This window comes from Nerophis ophidion, linkage group LG02, assembly GCF_033978795.1.
Source record: "Nerophis ophidion isolate RoL-2023_Sa linkage group LG02, RoL_Noph_v1.0, whole genome shotgun sequence".
In the NCBI taxonomy this organism is placed as follows: Eukaryota; Metazoa; Chordata; class Actinopteri; order Syngnathiformes; family Syngnathidae; genus Nerophis; species Nerophis ophidion.
This window is the reverse complement of record NC_084612.1, coordinates 7,349,617-7,369,445: the sequence shown is the minus strand read 5'-3', so window position 1 is coordinate 7,369,445 and position 19,829 is coordinate 7,349,617. Positions and strand designations below refer to the sequence as shown.

General features: G+C 41.1%; 1 protein-coding gene across 2 annotated transcripts in view; it reads right to left on the bottom strand.

Annotated features, from left to right (window-relative positions):
• Positions 1-481: 481 nt before the first annotated feature.
• The window catches only part of cylda (cylindromatosis (turban tumor syndrome), a), a 56,319-nt gene continuing 36,971 nt past the window's right edge, over positions 482-19,829 (bottom strand). For both annotated transcript variants that reach the window (XM_061877018.1, XM_061877026.1), the window contains 9 exons: positions 19,376-19,517; positions 17,046-17,168; positions 16,867-16,958; positions 16,728-16,794; positions 16,496-16,628; positions 4,712-4,820; positions 4,406-4,524; positions 3,960-4,176; positions 482-1,923 (listed from right to left, as the gene is read on the bottom strand). In XM_061877018.1, the coding sequence (XP_061733002.1) occupies positions 1,739-1,923; positions 3,960-4,176; positions 4,406-4,524; positions 4,712-4,820; positions 16,496-16,628; positions 16,728-16,794; positions 16,867-16,958; positions 17,046-17,168; positions 19,376-19,517 (1,187 nt within the window). In that variant the 3' untranslated portion in view covers positions 482-1,738. The remainder of the gene's footprint in view (positions 1,924-3,959; positions 4,177-4,405; positions 4,525-4,711; positions 4,821-16,495; positions 16,629-16,727; positions 16,795-16,866; positions 16,959-17,045; positions 17,169-19,375; positions 19,518-19,829) is intronic.

Sequence of the window (19,829 nt, the reverse complement as noted above, 5' to 3'; positions counted from 1 at the left end):
AAAACTCACCTTTTTGTGTCACCTTCTGCACCTTATGACTAAATGTGGCCACCTGAAAAAGGGCTGTGGGACAAAATATGCCACCACATTTTGGCGCATTTGAAAGACTCTTGTAAGAAATGGTCAAACGTTGCCAAGCCAGAAAGTGCCAAGTGAAAGCCTCAAAAGCATTTGATAAAAATGGCTACTAAATTAAATAATTATAAAAATTCTCACTAGACAGGTTTTTTGGCTGCAAAGAAAACTGCATGTTCCATTGTGAAAAATACAGGAAAAATTCCGGACATTTTTAATACAGCTTAACAAAAACTCACTTGTTCGTGTCTTCAGGGTGTTTGTCACTTTTTGACCAAAAGTGGCAACCTGGAAAATGCCAACATTACTACACCACGGCGAGTAGCATCCGGATATTAACAATTCCCTGATAGTGAAAGCAAAAACTCACCTCATTCTGCTTAACAAAAGTCTTGCTGCCCTGCTGTGCACTTCCAAAAACTGCATTTTATTTCATGAAACATGTACAGCAAACATGACCGACATCAAATTCCAACCTGTTACATTTGTGCACAATGGACAGATTTCAACTGAGAAAAACACTTTGGAAAAAAAAAAAAGAAATAAATAAAAAACCTTGTCTGGTTCTGGAGAGGTCTCCTGAAGGCGGGACATACCGTAGTAGTCTCCTCCTGCAGGAACAGTGCAACCCTCCAGAGGTGGACTCATCTAAAAAGGGACTTTGGACACACATTAGGACGCACGTTCCCAAGCATTTCCCAGTGCACTTTTCCACCCGTTGTCAAACTGAGCTTCAAGTTGCCCGGCCGTGTGTCCATCATCAACAGTCAGTAGTACGGTTCCACCATTTTGCATCAACAGACTTAAGAAACAGTATCATCAACCCTGTTTTTATTTCCTTAAAAAGGGACACACAAGTTTTTCTTTGTAACATTAGATTAAAATAAATAATATTTGATCACATCTGGATTTTTTTTTCTTTTGTTAATCTGCTGCATGTCACATCTTCAAGAAAGGCTGGCGAGTCGGCGCCGACTCCCGGGGCTTCGTAAACATAAAATCTCACTTCTTTTTTTTTTTTTCTAATTGATGGAGTCACAGACGAATACTGTATGTTATGAAGCTAAATCGTCTCGGGGAGCTCACCTCCGCGCTGGCGGCTGCGCAGCGGCCATTGCACAAAACCCGCCCCCGTCCCCGTCACTCGCGCGGAGGATCAATTTGTGTCTTCTATAACACCAAAAAAAAAAAGATCATCTCCGGATTGATAATTTAGTGGTGTGCGGCTACATTGGTTACCGGTGGTACAAACCGGGCACGCGGAGAAGAAAGAACACGAGTGTGACATGAAGCGCTACGGAGTCTCTTCCTATAATGAGGTGTTATGAAGAGCCCCCATCCCAGCAGGCCTCCTTTAAACCGTCCTCCGCCTCTTCCACCCGCTCAGCTGAGACACAGAGAAGCTACATGGGACCAGAACACGACACTTCAACGAAAAAGCACAGTGCAAAATAAGCCCGCCGCCCCTCCAACATCTTGACCGGAGAGGGTTAACTCTCTGGCAGCGAGACTTTTTTTTTTTTTTTTTTTTTCTCCCTTCTTCCAAATTTGCCAGGAAGTCTCCTGCCCCCCCAAAGAAGAAGGGGGTTGCCTCGCGGCCGTCGTGAGGAGGAGGATGACGACGAGGGGGGAGGCGGTGGCGTGTGTGGGCGAGGGGAGGGGGCTACTTGTACAGGCTCATGGTGGGGCTCTGGTACATGCACATGTAGGCGTCGCACAGCAGCCGTCGGGCCTGGCCTTGGATGCTCTTGGGATCGAGCGTGTGCAGCTCCTCGGGCGTCATCTTCAAGTAGGCCTCCACCTCGGGACACGGAGACACCTGCGGAATGTTGAAGCCGTTCTGGCCTCCTGAAAAGCCACAGATGTAAAAAGAACACATATCAGTTAACACCAGAAATAGTTTTTTTTTTTTGACATAAACTAAGCTATTAAAAAGCAAAAACACAAGTCTACAAATCTACTGCACTGTGGAACTAAATTAAAACTGACATTAGCATTATATTCTTATTTTTACTTCTTTTATCAGTGACAAAACCTCTAGTTTTTTATATTTTCATTGTATTTACAAATATAGTGTGAAGAGTTGAGCAATACCTTGTATCATTTACCATTGTAGGTATTCATTTAATTTGGTGTGATGTGATAATTAAATTGTGAAATAAAAAAGATAATCAAAAACAAAATTTTAAAAATAAATATTTGTAAACATTTATTGAATATTGTAAAATAAAAAAAGATAATTTATGTTATTCAATAGTTTCAAAATAAACCACAAAAAACGTACATAGTACGCATTTAAAAATGAAATAAAAAGGAACTGTTGTTTTATAATTGTTTTTGTCAAATAAAAATGCCTTGTAATTAAAATAGTATTTCCGCTATTTGTATTGCTAATAAAATTTTAAAACGATTATTTTGAAACTGTTTATTTATTTAATTATTTTGTTCATTAAGATTTTTTGTAATTTAGTATTATATTTATTTCCATCCATCCATTTTCTATCGCTTGTCCCTTTCGCGAGGGGTGCTGGAACCTCTCATTTATTTATGTACCTATATTTTGGACGCAAGATAAAATAAATATTTGTAAACATTTATTGAATGTTATATATATTTTTTGAAATGTTATGTTATTCAATAGTTTCAAAAATAAAAACAGATTAACCACAAATAAAACTTACAAAGTACGCATTTGAAAATAAATAAAAAACTTAAAAAAAACCTGTTTTATGAATGTTTTTGTCAAAAAAATCCTTATAATTTATATAGTTTTTCTGCAATTTTTATTGCTAATGAAATGTTAAAGACATTATTTTAGAAATGTTTATTTATGTATTTGTTAATTAACATTTTTTGTAATTTAGTATTTATTTACCTGCATTTTGGACAAAACGTGAAAAAAAATGTTGTAAACATTTATTGATTATATAATTGTTTTTGATATTTTATATTATTTAATAATTTCAAAATAAAAACAGATTAACCACAAAATACTTACATAGCACGCATTTACAAATGAAATAAAAAAATAAAAAGGAACTGTTTTATAAAAGTTTTTGTAAAATAATAATGCCTTATAATTTATATAGTATTTCCGCAGTTTTCATTACTAATACAATGTTAAAAACATTGTAAAATTATTTGTTTAATTAATTTATTCATTAAGATTTTTTACAATTTAGTATTATATTTGTTTATTTACCTGTATTTTGGACACAACAAATCAAAATAAATTATTGAGCAACACAAAAAACCCAGCATCTCCAATATTAAAAAAGAAACATTGTGTGTCCAAAATCATGCAGGAAAAGGCAAAGGACATAGAAAACAATACATGTAAATATAAGGGAACTAGCAACATAAGCTTAATTTATAAAGGCCTTGATAAAGTGGCTGTTTGGGGGGTCAACATTTAAATCGTAACTCGAGGCTACTGGTGTGAAACGAAGAATTGAAGTGTACAATATGAAATATGTATTTTATTGATTGCTTTATGCATTCATGTAATGTACAAGGTATATGGAGTGCCAATAACAGCACATTTAGCACTTAAACCTTACATTGTGATATTGTGACTTTGTGCACTAGGTCAAAAGTTTTTTTTTCTTCATTTTAACATCAACTTGCCAAGGGACTGTAGATGGAAATTAGCCATTGGCTATCTTACATATCTACATATCAAATATGTATTCTCCTTTTTCTTTTTTTTACTTATATAATTCTCATAGTGTTACTTCGCAATGACACCTTTATGTTTGGTTTTGTTATTTTTACTATTTTACCCAGAAGAGCGGTATTTATTTAAAAAACAACAACTTTCTATTATTAGCAGCTTCTGTTGGGTAAAAAAAAAAAAAAAAAAAAAAACAGGACGACACTCTCACCATCGCGGTCGGCCATGCTGTCAAAGAACAGCCAGGCGGAGTCGGCGCTGCCGTACTTGACGAAGGCCACGTAGTGACTGGTTTCGATGCACAGCACAGCAAACAGCTCCATCGTCTGGCGGGGGAAGATGCCCTGGCGCCCCGCACCCTCCTGCAGCTCCTTGGGCACGCAGAGCTTGCCGTGCCTGTGGCTTGTTCTTCTCGGGTGGAGGTGGACCTGAACCCAGCACAAGTGTGTGATCAAACTTGAAGCCATTCAACTTCTTTAAATAGTGTAAATATAGATTTTTAAAATGCTGTTAATAAGTGGGATGAAATGAGAAAAGTTGCAACGTTGAAAGCAGACATCACTCCGACAGTACAACCACTGCATTCCCACACTCATTTATTTGGATTTGGCGCCACCACATGGCCGACCCTGTGAAGACCGCTAGTGTGTTGTGTACCTGCGTGTTGCACTTTTCACAGAACTGTTTAATCTTGCCGGCGGTGATGTCTCCGTCCTCGTAGCAGTCCCTGCACTCGTACAGGGCCAGGCCTCCGCAGATTCTGCATTCTCTTGGAGCTGGATGGTGTGGGAAAAAGAAAAGCGGCAGTGTTATTGTTCAAGATGGCTGAACTTTGCGTCACTTGAGCTGCAGTGACAACTCCGCAGTTTCATTATAAAGAGCAAAAAAAAAAGACGAGCATTGATCGGCAAAACACACACATTGCACACAAAAGTGAAGAAAAAGCATTCAGCGGCGACTCACTGTCTTCCAGGAGATCTGTGATGTCTAACTCCAACGAGGGGAAAATCTTGTTGAACATTTTGAAGTCCTTGCCAAAGCGCGGCATCTGGATGATAAGACAGGAGGGAGCCTAAGGGGCAGGGAAGAAAAAAAAACAGCTTATTATCTTCATCCACAAAGCGGCAATCAGCAACACAGGACGTGAAAGCGGGAGAGTGTGTGGAGGAAAAGGGGCTGGTTGGCGCTATACAGGGGTGTTCACGATTAAACGTGGATGGCCCATTTGTCTCGTTTCTTCTTTAAAGCCGCTATCTGATCACGCTGCTGGCGTTACATCTGGGACGTGTCATGAGTGGTTGCGGTGGACTCAAGGCCACAGGTTTATCTGCTGGAAAACATTCGAGTAGTTTGCAATCACAAGGTACATAAAAACTACAAATGCTGGGTCTTAGACAACCAACCATGTATCGTGCTGGACATCATCACGATCACTGAGCTATGTCAAATGATCGTTGGGGTAATCGACGGGAAAAATTTTACAATTTGAAAAAAAGACACCCCTTATGATGGAAAACTCACTCAAGCTGCAAAAAGAAATCGCATGTGTGTGTGTTTACAGTGTACATACATACATTCACATACATACATACGTATACACACACATACATACATGTTTGTGTGTGTATATATATATATATATACACACACATACACACGTATATATAAATATATACACACATACCTATATATATATATATATATATATATATATATATATATATATATATATATATATATATATATACATACATACATACATATATATATATACACACACGTATACATACACAAACGTGTATATATATATATATGTATGTGTATATATATATATATATATATATATATATATATATATATATATATATATATATATATATATATATACACATACATAAATATATATATATATACACATACATAAATATATATATATACACATAAATATATATATATACACATAAATATATATACATATATATATATACATAAATATATATATATATATATATATATATATATATATATATATATATATATATATATATATATATATATATATATATGCGTCTGTGTTCATATATGTATGTACAAACCCCGCTTCCATATGAGTTGGGAAATTGTGTTAGATGTAAATATAAACGGAATACAATGATTTGCAAATCATTTTCAACCCATATTCAATTGAATATGCTAGAAAGACAACATTTTTGATGTTCAAACTGATAAACTGTTTTTTTTTGCAAATAATCATTAACTTTAGAATTTGATGCCAGCAATACGTGACAAAGAAGTTGGGAAAGGTGGCAATAAATAATGATAAAGTTGAGGAATGCTCATCGAACACTTATATGGAACATCCCACAGGTGTGCAGGCTGATTGGGAACAGGTGGGTGCCATGATTGGGTATAAAAGCAGCTTCCATGAAATGCTAAGTAATTCACAAACAAGGATGGAGCGAGGGTCACCATTTTTTAAGCAAATTGTCGAACAGTTTTAGAACAAAATTTCTCTACGAGCTATTGCAAGGAATTTAGGGATTTTACCATCTACGGTCCGTAAAACCATCAAAAAGTTCAGAGAATCTGGAGAAATCCCTGCACGTAAGCGATGATATTATGGACGTTTGATCCCTCAGGCGGTACTGCATCAAAAACCGACATCAGGGTGTAAAGGATAGATATCACCACATGGGCTCAGGAACACTTCATAAAACCACTGTCAGTAACTACAGTTGGTCGCTACATCTGTAAATGCAAGTTAAAACTCTACTATGCAAAGCCAAACCCATTTATCAACAGTATCCTGAAACGCCACCGGCTTTGCTGGGCCCTAGCTCACCTAAGATGGACTGATGCAAAGTGGAAAGGTGTTCTGTGGTCTGACGAGTCCACATTTCAAATTATATTTGGAAACAGAGGACGTGGTGTCCTCCAGAACAAAGAGGAATATAACCATTCGGATTGTTATAGGCGCAAAGTTCAAAAGCCAGCATCTGTGATGGTATGGGGGTGTATTAGTGCCCAAGGCATGGGTAACTTACACATTTGTGAAGGCACCATTAATTCTGAAAGGTCCATACAGGTTTTGGAGCAACATATGTTGTCATCCAAGCAACGTTATCATGGACGCCCCTGCTTATTTCAGCAAGACAAGTGTTACAACAGCGTGACTTCGTAAAAAAAGAGTGCAGGTACTTTCCTGGCCCGCCTGCAGTCCAGACCCTGTCTCCCATCGAAAATGTGTGGCGCATTATGAAGCGTTAAATACGACAGCGGAGACCCCGGACTGTTGTACGACTGAAGCTCTACATAAAACAAGAATGGGAAAGAATTCCACTTTCAAAGCTTCAACGATTAGTTTCCTCAGTTCCCAAACGTTTATTGAGTGTTGTTAAAATAAAAGGTGATGTAACACAGTGGTGAACATGTCCTTTCCCAACTACTTTGGCACGTGTTGCAGCCATGAAATTCTGAGTTATTTATTATTTGCAAAAAAAAATTAAGTTTATGAGTGTGAACATCAAATATCTTGTCTTTGTAGTGCATTCAATTGAAAATGGGTTGAAAAGGATTTGCAAATCATTGTATTCCGTTTATATTTACATCTAACACAATTTCCCAACTCATATGGAAACGGGGTTTGTATATGTATATATATATATATATATATATATATATGTACACATATATATATACACACACATACAGTATATGTATGTGTTGATATATATATTTATTTGAAAATTATGTATAAATATGAAGCTATACCGTACATAACATATCAAATAAATAATCATTTGAAAAAATGTGTAAATTAATACTGAGATAGGCACAAGGGCCCCCCGCGATCCCAAAGGGAATAAGCGGTAGAAAAATGGATGGATGGATGGATATATATAACTAAAATATATATATATATATATATATATACATATACACATATACACACATATATATATACACACACATATACACACATATATATATATATATATATATATATATATATATATATATATTATATATATATATATATATATATATATATATATGCCCAGGTTCTACACGCTGACAGACCTACAACTAACTGGCTTGGCTCGCTGGCTATTATTCATCAGCTTCAGACACCGTCTTCATCCAGTGCATAAATGTACTGGCGAGTAAGCGAGGGTTCCACCTTTTTGGCTTGATGGACTTCCGAAGGTGTTCTATCCCCCCACTTCTTGGTTGAGCACATAAAGTTTGAATCAAATAACACACAGTTATATTTGCTAATGATAGTGATTTGGTGAAGTTCAGCTACATGGTCTATTGAAACAACAACATGATTGCAAATTGTTAGTCATAAACTACTACTTTTTTGTAAATTTGACCCTTAAAAAAAGAATTCTGTACCACTAATAACATAAGCCAGTCGGTGGTATTTTAGTTATATTGTTTGGTTTGAAAAATGCAATTAAGCAAACAGCCCCTTAAAATTTCCATATTGATTTTTTTCTACATTTAAAACACATGTAATGGTAGTTATTTGGTCAAAATGTTGAATGTTGAGCATGTTAGGCAGCGCACAATCACAGAGTACTTACAAGCAGACATAGTGTGTAGACATAAAAGGGAGAACGGACGCATTTTGGCTTTAAAACTATCGATAAAGGTAAAGCTATAACACTGAAACACCCTCAGGAAGAGGTGCTTTAAGACATGGCCAGCTAGCTATCGACTAAAGTTCATCCGCAGTCGGCAGTGTTTTAGCTACTTCTAAACCACTAATCCTCGCCTCCATGGCGACAAATAAAGTATGTTTCTTACAAGCATCATCACTGCAAGACGAGGAATAGCTAAACATGCTTCACTACACACCGTAGTTCACCGGCGTCAAAATGTAAACAAATGGCATGGCTGGATCTACACCTGACATCCACTGTAATGATATCAAAGTACAGGAGCGTATCTTGTCGATTCTACTATGATCACAGCAATATTTTTTGGCATCACAACATTCTCGTTTTTTAAAAATGTATATCATGTTTATAAACACAGGAAATATGTCCCTGGACACATGAGGACATTGACTATGACCAATGTATGATCCTGTAACGACTTGGTATTGGACTGAAACCCAAATTTGTGGTATCATCCAAAACTAATGAAAAGCATCCCAACAACAGAAAAATAAATGATTATTACATTTTAACAGAAGTGTAGATGGATCATGTTAAGAGAAAGTAAGCAGATATTAACAGTAAATGAACAAGTAAATTAATAATTGATTTTCTACCTTCATAATTTTGACAAAATAGAATGGAAAATGGCAATTTTACTGCATACGTCAGTAGACTAATTAGGAGCCTTTGTTTGCTTACTTACTAATAAAAGAAAAGTTGTCTTGTATGTTCACTATTTTATTTAAGGACAAACTTGCAATAAGAAACATGTTTAAGGTACCCTAAGATTGTTTGTTAAAGTAAAGCCAATTATGCAATTTTTTGTGGTCCATTTTATTTAGAAAAGTATTGAAAAGTACCGAAAAGTATCAACATAATTTACCACACTAGTACACACTAAACACTAGTTCGAACTAAACGCTACTTTGTACTAGAAATGGCAACAGCAGAGGATGCATGTACAAGCCAGTCTGCCCCACAACATGATAGTGGAAAAAGGAGCTTATGGACAACAACGGAATGGGAGACTCGCACAAAACTGTCCGGGTAAAACTTTACCATATATGGAGATATCTGCTGACGAGATAGTGCAGAAAACGTCACAGGACACAGCAAATTCCAAACTGGTCTTTTGGTGGAAGTATTAAGGAAGGAAAGATTATTTGTATAAATATCTCTGCAATGTCTCCACGGTCAACTTTGTGGTACTAATGAGGATCCCAAGTACACATAAGCAGGTACCATCCGGTTAGTAGAGTTGGTTTTGCATAACAAAGCCCCTTTAAACTTATTTTTACAATTGTAAGACAGTTATGAATGTTACAAAGTCAAAGGCCTTCTTTTTACACAGCGGTTTACTTCTTTTTACACTTGACGGTTGAGAATGTTTTGGCCTTATAAAATAGGCGTTAAAGGGTTAAGTGCCTCCAGGCATCAGAGCATAGGTAAGTTGTTTTATTTGCAGAAACTTGAGGGTTCCTGGTACTAATCTATGTTCCGCAATCCGAGTCACTGCCTTTGTGTCTTTGGGCAAGACACTTCACTCTCACACTGGTGTATCAATGCTGGTCGGAAAGGCCCCTGGCAACAAATTAGCCGCCACAATTCCATCCAAAAAAAAATGGATGTATAATGTCGACTCTGCTTCCTACTTCCATAAAAGTAGTTTCATGTTATTGTAATAAACAGCTTTATTATACACTGGTTGGTATTCTTTCTACAATTGTATTACTACTGAAAATGGCACATGTGACTTAAACCTTAATAAATAAAAAAAAGTGTTGCAAAATTGGAAAAATGTTCTTCTGACAAGGCTGTCATAAATTTGTTAAGAGTTAATGTGATCCCGAGTCCTGTACTGTTATAAACTGACAGAATGTGACCATCTGCTGGAACACGTGAGCTGGGTACGCCCTCTTGTGGTCTAACTGAGGACAGCAACTTTCCTGCTGAGTTTGAGTTTTAGGCAGAAATCAGCACAACCAGTGGGAAATCTCATTTTCAATGTGAATGTTTTGTACATTTTGTATATTATCACACCTATAATGAACCTCATGTTTACAGGTAGGATACATTAGAGCAGGGGAGGGGTGGGGGGCCATTTTGATAGTTTTGATTTTCAAAACTAATACAATATATACGGTAGATGTTTTCAACCTCCTTCAAGTTTGGTCCTGGGGATCCTGAAGAGTATGAGTCACAAAACTGTTGAAATAAGTCATATTTTGTTCTTAATTATTATTCAACACTTAACATCTCTAGAGCTACTTCAGGTCTTTAAATGTTTTATGCCTTTTTTTTCCAAAACTCTGTTTTTTATCGCAAAACACAAAATGTGCCTTAAATCCGTCAATAATTCCTTCAAAATATATTTTTTTAACAATGACGGCTTTAAAAAAAAATATGCAAAAATTATTGGATATCTCATATCTCGCCCCACTAATTAAAGTGTTAAAAATATAGATTTTCTTTCCACTTTCAACACTGAAGTCTCTTGATCAGTTATATCAATGTTTTTTTTTTCAAATGGGAATTTTTTTATACGACGGAATTGGAGCCTTGATTAGGTCAACAATTCATAACATATATATTGATTCATTATTATTTTTTGAGCAATGAAAGTTTTAAAGAAAAAAAAATAACCTGCATGGCAGCTTTTTGTCATGAGAGTCAACATTTCAACTATTTTTTCTTACATTTCACCTTTTTACTGTTTTATTCAACTGTTTCATTTTTTTTGATAATATTTTAAGAGTGTGCCTTGGTTTGTTAAAAAACAGCTCAAATAGCCCCCAGGCTACACTTTGGAAACCCCTGCATTAGTACAAGTCAGCATCTAATTTGATGTTAATATGCATCCCAGATAAAGTTTTACATTTCAATGTAGCCATCTTTGAGTTGGGACATTGAAGGCAACACCTTTGCAAGGTGGTGACAACAGGACATTGGTGCATACTAGTGCACGGGCACACAATCTGCGCTAATAATGTGTGTTCTAGTGCACGTGTACACTATCTGCACTAAGGTGCACACTAGTGCACGTGCAGACTATCTGCGCTAAGGGCATACTAGTGTGCACGTGCACACAATCTGCGCTAACGTGCATTCTAGTGCACGTGCACACTAGTATGCGCTAACGTGCATACTAGTGCACGTGCACACTATCTGCACTAACGTGCATACTAGTGCACGTGCACACTATCTGCACTAACGTGCATACTAGTGCACGTGCACACTATCTGCACTAACGTGCATACTAGTGCACGTGCACACTATCTGCGCTAACGTGCATACTAGTGCACGTGCACACTAGTATGCGCTAACGTGCATACTAGTGCACGTGCACACTAGTATGCGGTAACGTGCATTCTGGTGCACGTGCACACTAGTGTGCGCTAACGTGCATTCTGGTGCACGTGCATACTGGTACACGTGCACACTATCTGCGCTAACGTCCATAGTGCACGTGCACACTAGTATGCGCTAACGTGCATACTAGTGCACGTGCACACTAGTATGCGCTAACGTGCATTCTGGTGCACGTGCACACTAGTATGCGCTAATGTGCATACTGGTGCACGTGCACACTATCTGCGCTAACGTCCATAGTACACGTGCACACTAGAATGCGCTAAGGTGCATAGTGCACATGTACACTAGTATGCGCTAACGTGCATTCTGGTGCACGTGCACACTAGAATGCGCTAACGTGCATTCTGGTGCACGTGCACACTAGTATGCGCTAACGTGCATACTGGTGCACGTGCACACTATCTGCGCTAACGTCCATAGTGCACATGCACACTAGTATGCGCTAACGTGCATACTAGTGCACGTGCACACTAGTATGCGCTAACGTGCATTCTGGTGCACGTGCACACTAGTATGCGCTAACGTGCATTCTGGTGCACGTGCACACTAGTATGCGCTAACGTGCATTCTGGTGCACGTGCACACTAGTATGCGCTAACATGCATACTGGTGCACGTGCACACTATCTGCGCTAACGTCCATAGTACACATGCACAGTAGAATGCGCTAAGGTGCATAGTGCACATGTACACTAGTATGCGCTAATGTGCATACTAGTGCACGTGCACACTATCTGCAGTAAGGTGCATACTAGTGCACGTGCACACTGTCTGCACTAAGGTGCATACTAGTGCACGTGCACACTGTCTGCACTAAGGTGCATACTAGTGCACGTGCACACTGTCTGCACTAAGGTGCATACTAGTGCACGTGCACACTGTCTGCACCAAGGTGCATACTAGTGCGCGTGCACACTATCTGCACCAAGGTGCATACTAGTGCGCGTGCACACTATCTGCACCAAGGTGCATACTAGTGCGCGTGCACACTATCTGCACCAAGGTGCATACTAGTGCGCGTGCACACTATCTGCACCAAGGTGCATACTAGTGCGCGTGCACACTATCTGCACCAAGGTGCATACTAGTGCGCGTGCACACTATCTGCACCAAGGTGCATACTAGTGCGCGTGCACACTATCTGCACCAAGGTGCATACTAGTGCGCGTGCACACTATCTGCACCAAGGTGCATACTAGTGCGCGTGCACACTATCTGCACCAAGGTGCATACTAGTGCGCGTGCACACTATCTGCACCAAGGTGCATACTAGTGCGCGTGCACACTATCTGCACCAAGGTGCATACTAGTGCGCGTGCACACTATCTGCACCAAGGTGCATACTAGTGCGCGTGCACACTATCTGCACCAAGGTGCATACTAGTGCACGTGCACACTATCTGCACCAAGGTGCATACTAGTGCACGTGCACACTATCTGCACCAAGGTGCATACTAGTGCACGTGCACACTAACTGCACTAAGGTGCATATTAGTGCACATAAACACTATCTGCACTAAGGTGCATACTAGTGCACGTACACACTATCTGCACTAAGGTGCATACTAGTGCACGTGCACACTATCTGCACTAACGTCCATAGTGCACATGCACACCAGTATGCGCTAACGTGCATACTAGTGCACGTGCACACTAGTATGCGCTAACGTGCATACTAGTGCACGTGCACACTAGTATGCGCTAACGTGCATTCTGGTGCACGTGCACACTAGTATGCGCTAACGTGCATTCTGGTGCACGTGCACACTAGTATGCGCTAACGTGCATTCTGGTGCACGTGCACACTAGTATGCGCTAACGTGCATACTGGTGCACGTGCACACTATCTGCGCTAACGTCCATAGTACACATGCACAGTAGAATGCGCTAAGGTGCATAGTGCACATGTACACTAGTATGCGCTAACGTGCATACTAGTGCACGTCCACACTATCTGCACTAATGTGCATACTAGTGCACGTGCACACTATCTGCAGTAAGGTGCATACTAGTGCACGTGCACACTGTCTGCACTAAGGTGCATACTAGTGCACATAAACACTATCTGCACTAAGGTGCATACTAGTGCACGTGCACACTATCTGCACTAAGGTGCATACTAGTGCACGTGCACACTATCTGCACTAACGTCCATAGTGCACGTGCACACTAGTATGCGCTAACGTGCATACTAGTGCACGTGCACACTAGTATGCGCTAACGTGCATACTAGTGCACGTGCACACTAGTATGCGCTAACGTGCATTCTGGTGCACGTGCACACTAGTATGCGCTAACGCGCATTCTGGTGCACGTGCACACTAGTATGCGCTAACGTGCATTCTGGTGCACGTGCACACTAGTATGCGCTAACGTGCATACTGGTGCACGTGCACACTATCTGCGCTAACGTCCATAGTACACATGCACAGTAGAATGCGTTAAGGTGCATAGTGCACATGTACACTAGTATGCGCTAACGTGCATACTAGTGCACGTCCACACTATCTGCGCTAATGTGCATACTAGTGCACGTGCACACTATCTGCAGTAAGGTGCATACTAGTGCACGTGCACACTGTCTGCACTAAGGTGCATACTAGTGCACGTGCACACTGTCTGCACTAAGGTGCATACTAGTGCACGTGCACACTGTCCGCACTAAGGTGCATACTAGTGCACGTGCACACTGTCCGCACCAAGGTGCATACTAGTGCACGTGCACACTGTCCGCACCAAGGTGCATACTAGTGCACGTGCACACTGTCCGCACCAAGGTGCATACTAGTGCGCGTGCACACTGTCCGCACCAAGGTGCATACTAGTGCGCGTGCACACTGTCTGCACCAAGGTGCATACTAGTGCGCGTGCACACTGTCTGCACCAAGGTGCATACTAGTGCGCGTGCACACTGTCTGCACCAAGGTGCATACTAGTGCGCGTGCACACTGTCTGCACCAAGGTGCATACTAGTGCGCGTGCACACTGTCTGCACCAAGGTGCATACTAGTGCGCGTGCACACTGTCTGCACCAAGGTGCATACTAGTGCGCGTGCACACTGTCTGCACCAAGGTGCATACTAGTGCGCGTGCACACTGTCTGCACCAAGGTGCATACTAGTGCGCGTGCACACTATCTGCACCAAGGTGCATACTAGTGCGCGTGCACACTATCTGCACCAAGGTGCATACTAGTGCGCGTGCACACTATCTGCACCAAGGTGCATACTAGTGCGCGTGCACACTATCTGCACCAAGGTGCATACTAGTGCGCGTGCACACTATCTGCACCAAGGTGCATACTAGTGCGCGTGCACACTATCTGCACCAAGGTGCATACTAGTGCGCGTGCACACTATCTGCACCAAGGTGCATACTAGTGCGCGTGCACACTATCTGCACCAAGGTGCATACTAGTGCGCGTGCACACTATCTGCACCAAGGTGCATACTAGTGCGCGTGCACACTATCTGCACCAAGGTGCATACTAGTGCGCGTGCACACTATCTGCACCAAGGTGCATACTAGTGCGCGTGCACACTATCTGCACCAAGGTGCATACTAGTGCGCGTGCACACTATCTGCACCAAGGTGCATACTAGTGCGCGTGCACACTATCTGCACCAAGGTGCATACTAGTGCGCGTGCACACTATCTGCACCAAGGTGCATACTAGTGCGCGTGCACACTATCTGCACCAAGGTGCATACTAGTGCGCGTGCACACTATCTGCACCAAGGTGCATACTAGTGCGCGTGCACACTATCTGCACCAAGGTGCATACTAGTGCGCGTGCACACTATCTGCACCAAGGTGCATACTAGTGCGCGTGCACACTATCTGCACCAAGGTGCATACTAGTGCGCGTGCACACTATCTGCACCAAGGTGCATACTAGTGCGCGTGCACACTATCTGCACCAAGGTGCATACTAGTGCGCGTGCACACTATCTGCACCAAGGTGCATACTAGTGCGCGTGCACACTATCTGCACCAAGGTGCATACTAGTGCGCGTGCACACTATCTGCACCAAGGTGCATACTAGTGCGCGTGCACACTATCTGCACCAAGGTGCATACTAGTGCGCGTGCACACTATCTGCACCAAGGTGCATACTAGTGCGCGTGCACACTATCTGCACCAAGGTGCATACTAGTGCGCGTGCACACTATCTGCACCAAGGTGCATACTAGTGCGCGTGCACACTATCTGCACCAAGGTGCATACTAGTGCACGTGCACACTATCTGCACCAAGGTGCATACTAGTGCACGTGCACACTATCTGCACCAAGGTGCATACTAGTGCACGTGCACACTATCTGCACCAAGGTGCATACTAGTGCACGTGCACACTAACTGCACTAAGGTGCATATTAGTGCACATAAACACTATCTGCACTAAGGTGCATACTAGTGCACGTGCACACTATCTGCACTAAGGTGCATACTAGTGCACGTGCACACTATCTGCACTAAGGTGCATACTAGTGCACGTGCACACTATCTGCACTGAGGTGCATACTAGTGCATGTATACACTATTTGCACTAAGGTTAATCCATCTATGACTGTTGGTGGTAAGTGATGTAATCATAAAAATCTTGGCAGAGCAGTAGTCTGGTGAACCCTTCCCACTCACCATAGTTACACAAGTCGGAAAAGTTGCATAAGGTTCAACTCACTCCACCAAAAAAACAATAAGATTCACCTCTGCAAACTTCAGGTCGCTGTTGATGAAAGACCACTCCAGAAGCTGCTGGATGGTGGGAACGCCAACTTTGTCTTTCTTGTCCATGAAGATCTGGTAAAAATAACAATCCTGGACCTTCTGCCCAGCTGACCTGCACAGTCAAGACCTCTTTCTTAGTGAGTTTGGATTTCAGTAATTCTGTGTTTGGAACTATGACCACTAGATAACACGTGAAAGTTGCAGTCCTTACCTTAGTTTGAGTAAAGGGTCCACCCTGAGTATATGGTGGAAAAGTATGTTGAGGAACTCTTCTGGATCTGCAGGACATGATGCAATTCAGTGAGGAAGGGGGCAGACTGAAATGTGTATGTTTTATGACAAAACACTACCTTTCTCTTCAGAGGTAAACCCAGAGGCAGCTTCTACTTTCTCCAGGATCCTCCTTAGTTTCATCACTTTGGTGGCACACACATACCCATGTCTGCACAGAAAGGAAGTCACAAGCATGATGTTCTGCATTCCGGAATTTAACCCCAAAAAAATGCACAAAATATCCAGCGAGACTCACATGCGCAAAGGATTGACGATCTCGGTGCGTAACAGTTCTTGGGTCTCTCTGTAGTACTCGACGTCTGTTTTTGAGCGTGGTCTCAGCAGAACCGTATCCAGTACGGAGCTGAAGGAGAAGAGACTGCAGGACAACAAAAAAGGTTGCATCATTGCATCATCAACATTTCGGCAGAAGAAAATAAAGTAAAATTGACATATACAGTATATAAATCCCTAAAAAAAACATGATTCACTTCACATCATCCGATTTACCCTGGAGTTCAGGCAACTATCCTTCAGCTACTGTGACTTTGCTAACCCAGCATTATGTTGCTGCTAAAATGTTACTTTAATGTTAGCACTTTGGCTTACATAGCAATGCTGGTTTTGCACTTTTGTTTGTCGCTCTGTCTCCCTTCTTAATATTTTGTTGTTGTACGTGATATACGGCTTCTAGTACGTTGAATATGTGCAACGTTACAGCATATATGTAAAGTTTACAATAGCACTTCTTGAAAATACAAACTCTGAGGCAGACTTACACAAACAGCTCATTGGCATTAAATACACATAATTTTTTTGTTTACACATTTCAATTAATATTCTGTACCAATTCCCTGGGAATCAATATGGGTACTTAACAGCACCAATTTTCAGTACTTTTGCGTGTGTTTATATGTTAATAAATGTCCATCCATCCATCCATCATCTTCCGCTTATCCGAGGTCGGGTCGCGGGGGCAGCAGCCTAAGCAGGGAAGCTCAGACTTCCCTATCTCCAGCCACTTCGTCTAGCTCTTCCCGGGGGATCCCGAGGCGTTCCCAGGCCAGCCGGGAGACATAGTCTTCCCAACGTGTCCTGGGTCTTCCCCGTGGCCTCCTACCAGCTGGACGTGCCCTAAACACATCCCTAGGGAGGCGTTCGGGTGGCATCCTGACCAGATGCCCGAACCACTTCATCTGGCTCCTCTCGATGTGGAGGAGCAGCGGCTTTACGTTGAGCTCCTCCCGGATGGCAGAGCTTCTCACCCTATCTCTAAGGGAGAGCCCCGCCACCCGGCGGAGGAAACTCATTTCGGCCGCTTGTACCCGTGATCTTATCCTTTCGGTCATGACCCAAAGCTCATGACCATAGGTGAGGATGGGAACGTAGATCGACCGGTAAATTGAGAGCTTTGCCTTCCGGCTCAGCTCTTTCTTCACCACAACGGATCGATACAACGTCCGCATTACTGAAGACGCCGCACCGATCCGCCTGTCGATCTCACGATCCACTCTTCCCCCACTCGTGAACAAGACTCCTAGGTACTTGAACTCCTCCACTTGGGGCAGGGTCTAATAAATGTAATTAGTTTAATAATACAATAATTTTTTTTTAAATTTAGGATTAAGACTGCGTTAACAATAACTGCGCTGCCCAGTTGTAAGAACTTCTTTTCTTGCACTTCTGAGTTTCATTTGAAAGCATGCATTAATTTCAGATTGTCCTCAGTGTGTTGCCAAAGCCAGGAAGTAGTCTTTGCTTTTAAGTTGAATGTGCCAATCTTGTCTTTTGTTGAGCCCTACAAGTGTTTGAAGAGTTTGTAATGTAAGTATTGTACTTATTACACAAAAAATGCTTCATTATAACGTGCATCTTAGCTGTAATTTTGATTACCAAATATAGGGGTGTTGAAATTGCCATGTAAATCAGCACCAATGCTAATAAGTTACTTGTATATAAGGTACGTTATATTGAACTAGCTCGAAAACTGGAGCCTTACGTTCAAAGGTTTTCAATGTGCTTACGAAAACACCTATTTTCACGACACATGTTTAGGCCGATGCAGAGTCTGCAACTTTAAGTGACGTCATATGCAACAAAGGTACCGTTTAGTTTTATAACAATTGAGTACCAATGTTGATATGCATCTCTAGGGCTTTTAAAAAGCACTTTTATAATAATTGTAAATTTAAGCATCAATGCTATTACCATAGCAACTTAGAGTTTAAAACTATTAAAAAATAGTATAATATGGGCCTTTTAACAAAACGGTCTGATTGGAAAGAAAGAAGACAGTTGTCCCCAAATAATCTAAAAGTAGGCATGAGATTATTACTACATTTTTGTACTTCTGTATTTTTTTGGAACTTAGAACAAGAGGTTGCCTGTGGTTCTGTAGTACTCTTTCTTTAAGGTCCGTTGGCGGTGTTGCTCGTCCCGCCATGTAACAACAGTAAGCGGTCAAAGTCAAGCCAGTTGACTAACAAGGCTGCGCCTCAGGGCAGCACAGTTGAACGAGGAAATGCTACATCTACAATCAATATAGCTGCAATCCAAATAATACAATGGTGAGTTGCTGTAAAATACCAGAAGAGAGTTGAATCCAGGTAGCAGGAGTTGTAGTGGCCCTGGATTCCTTTCTTTTTCCCCACCATGACGTCCAAACCGTCGCTTTCGCTGCGAGGTGGCGTGTTCTCGTGTACTATCTCACTTAAGTAGCCTCCAAAAGCTGCATGGAGAGACAACAGCATTAATTTCAAATGTCACATGGTCAGATATGTACTTTTGTTTAAAATTCATTGACTAAATATGTGCTAGAGCCTAAGTATCAAAGTGAAGGAATGAATTATCTATGGCCCTCAGGATGATATTTGAATGATACACTACTGTATTTTAATGTTGTCATAATGGTGGTACTTAATGAATACTTAGGTCTACTACACTACTAAATTTTAATGTTGGAATCCGGTCTACAGGCCACAGTCGCCTGCTTCTGTTTTGCATACTTACCCTGAATTGATTAACGTGGCCCCGACTTAAA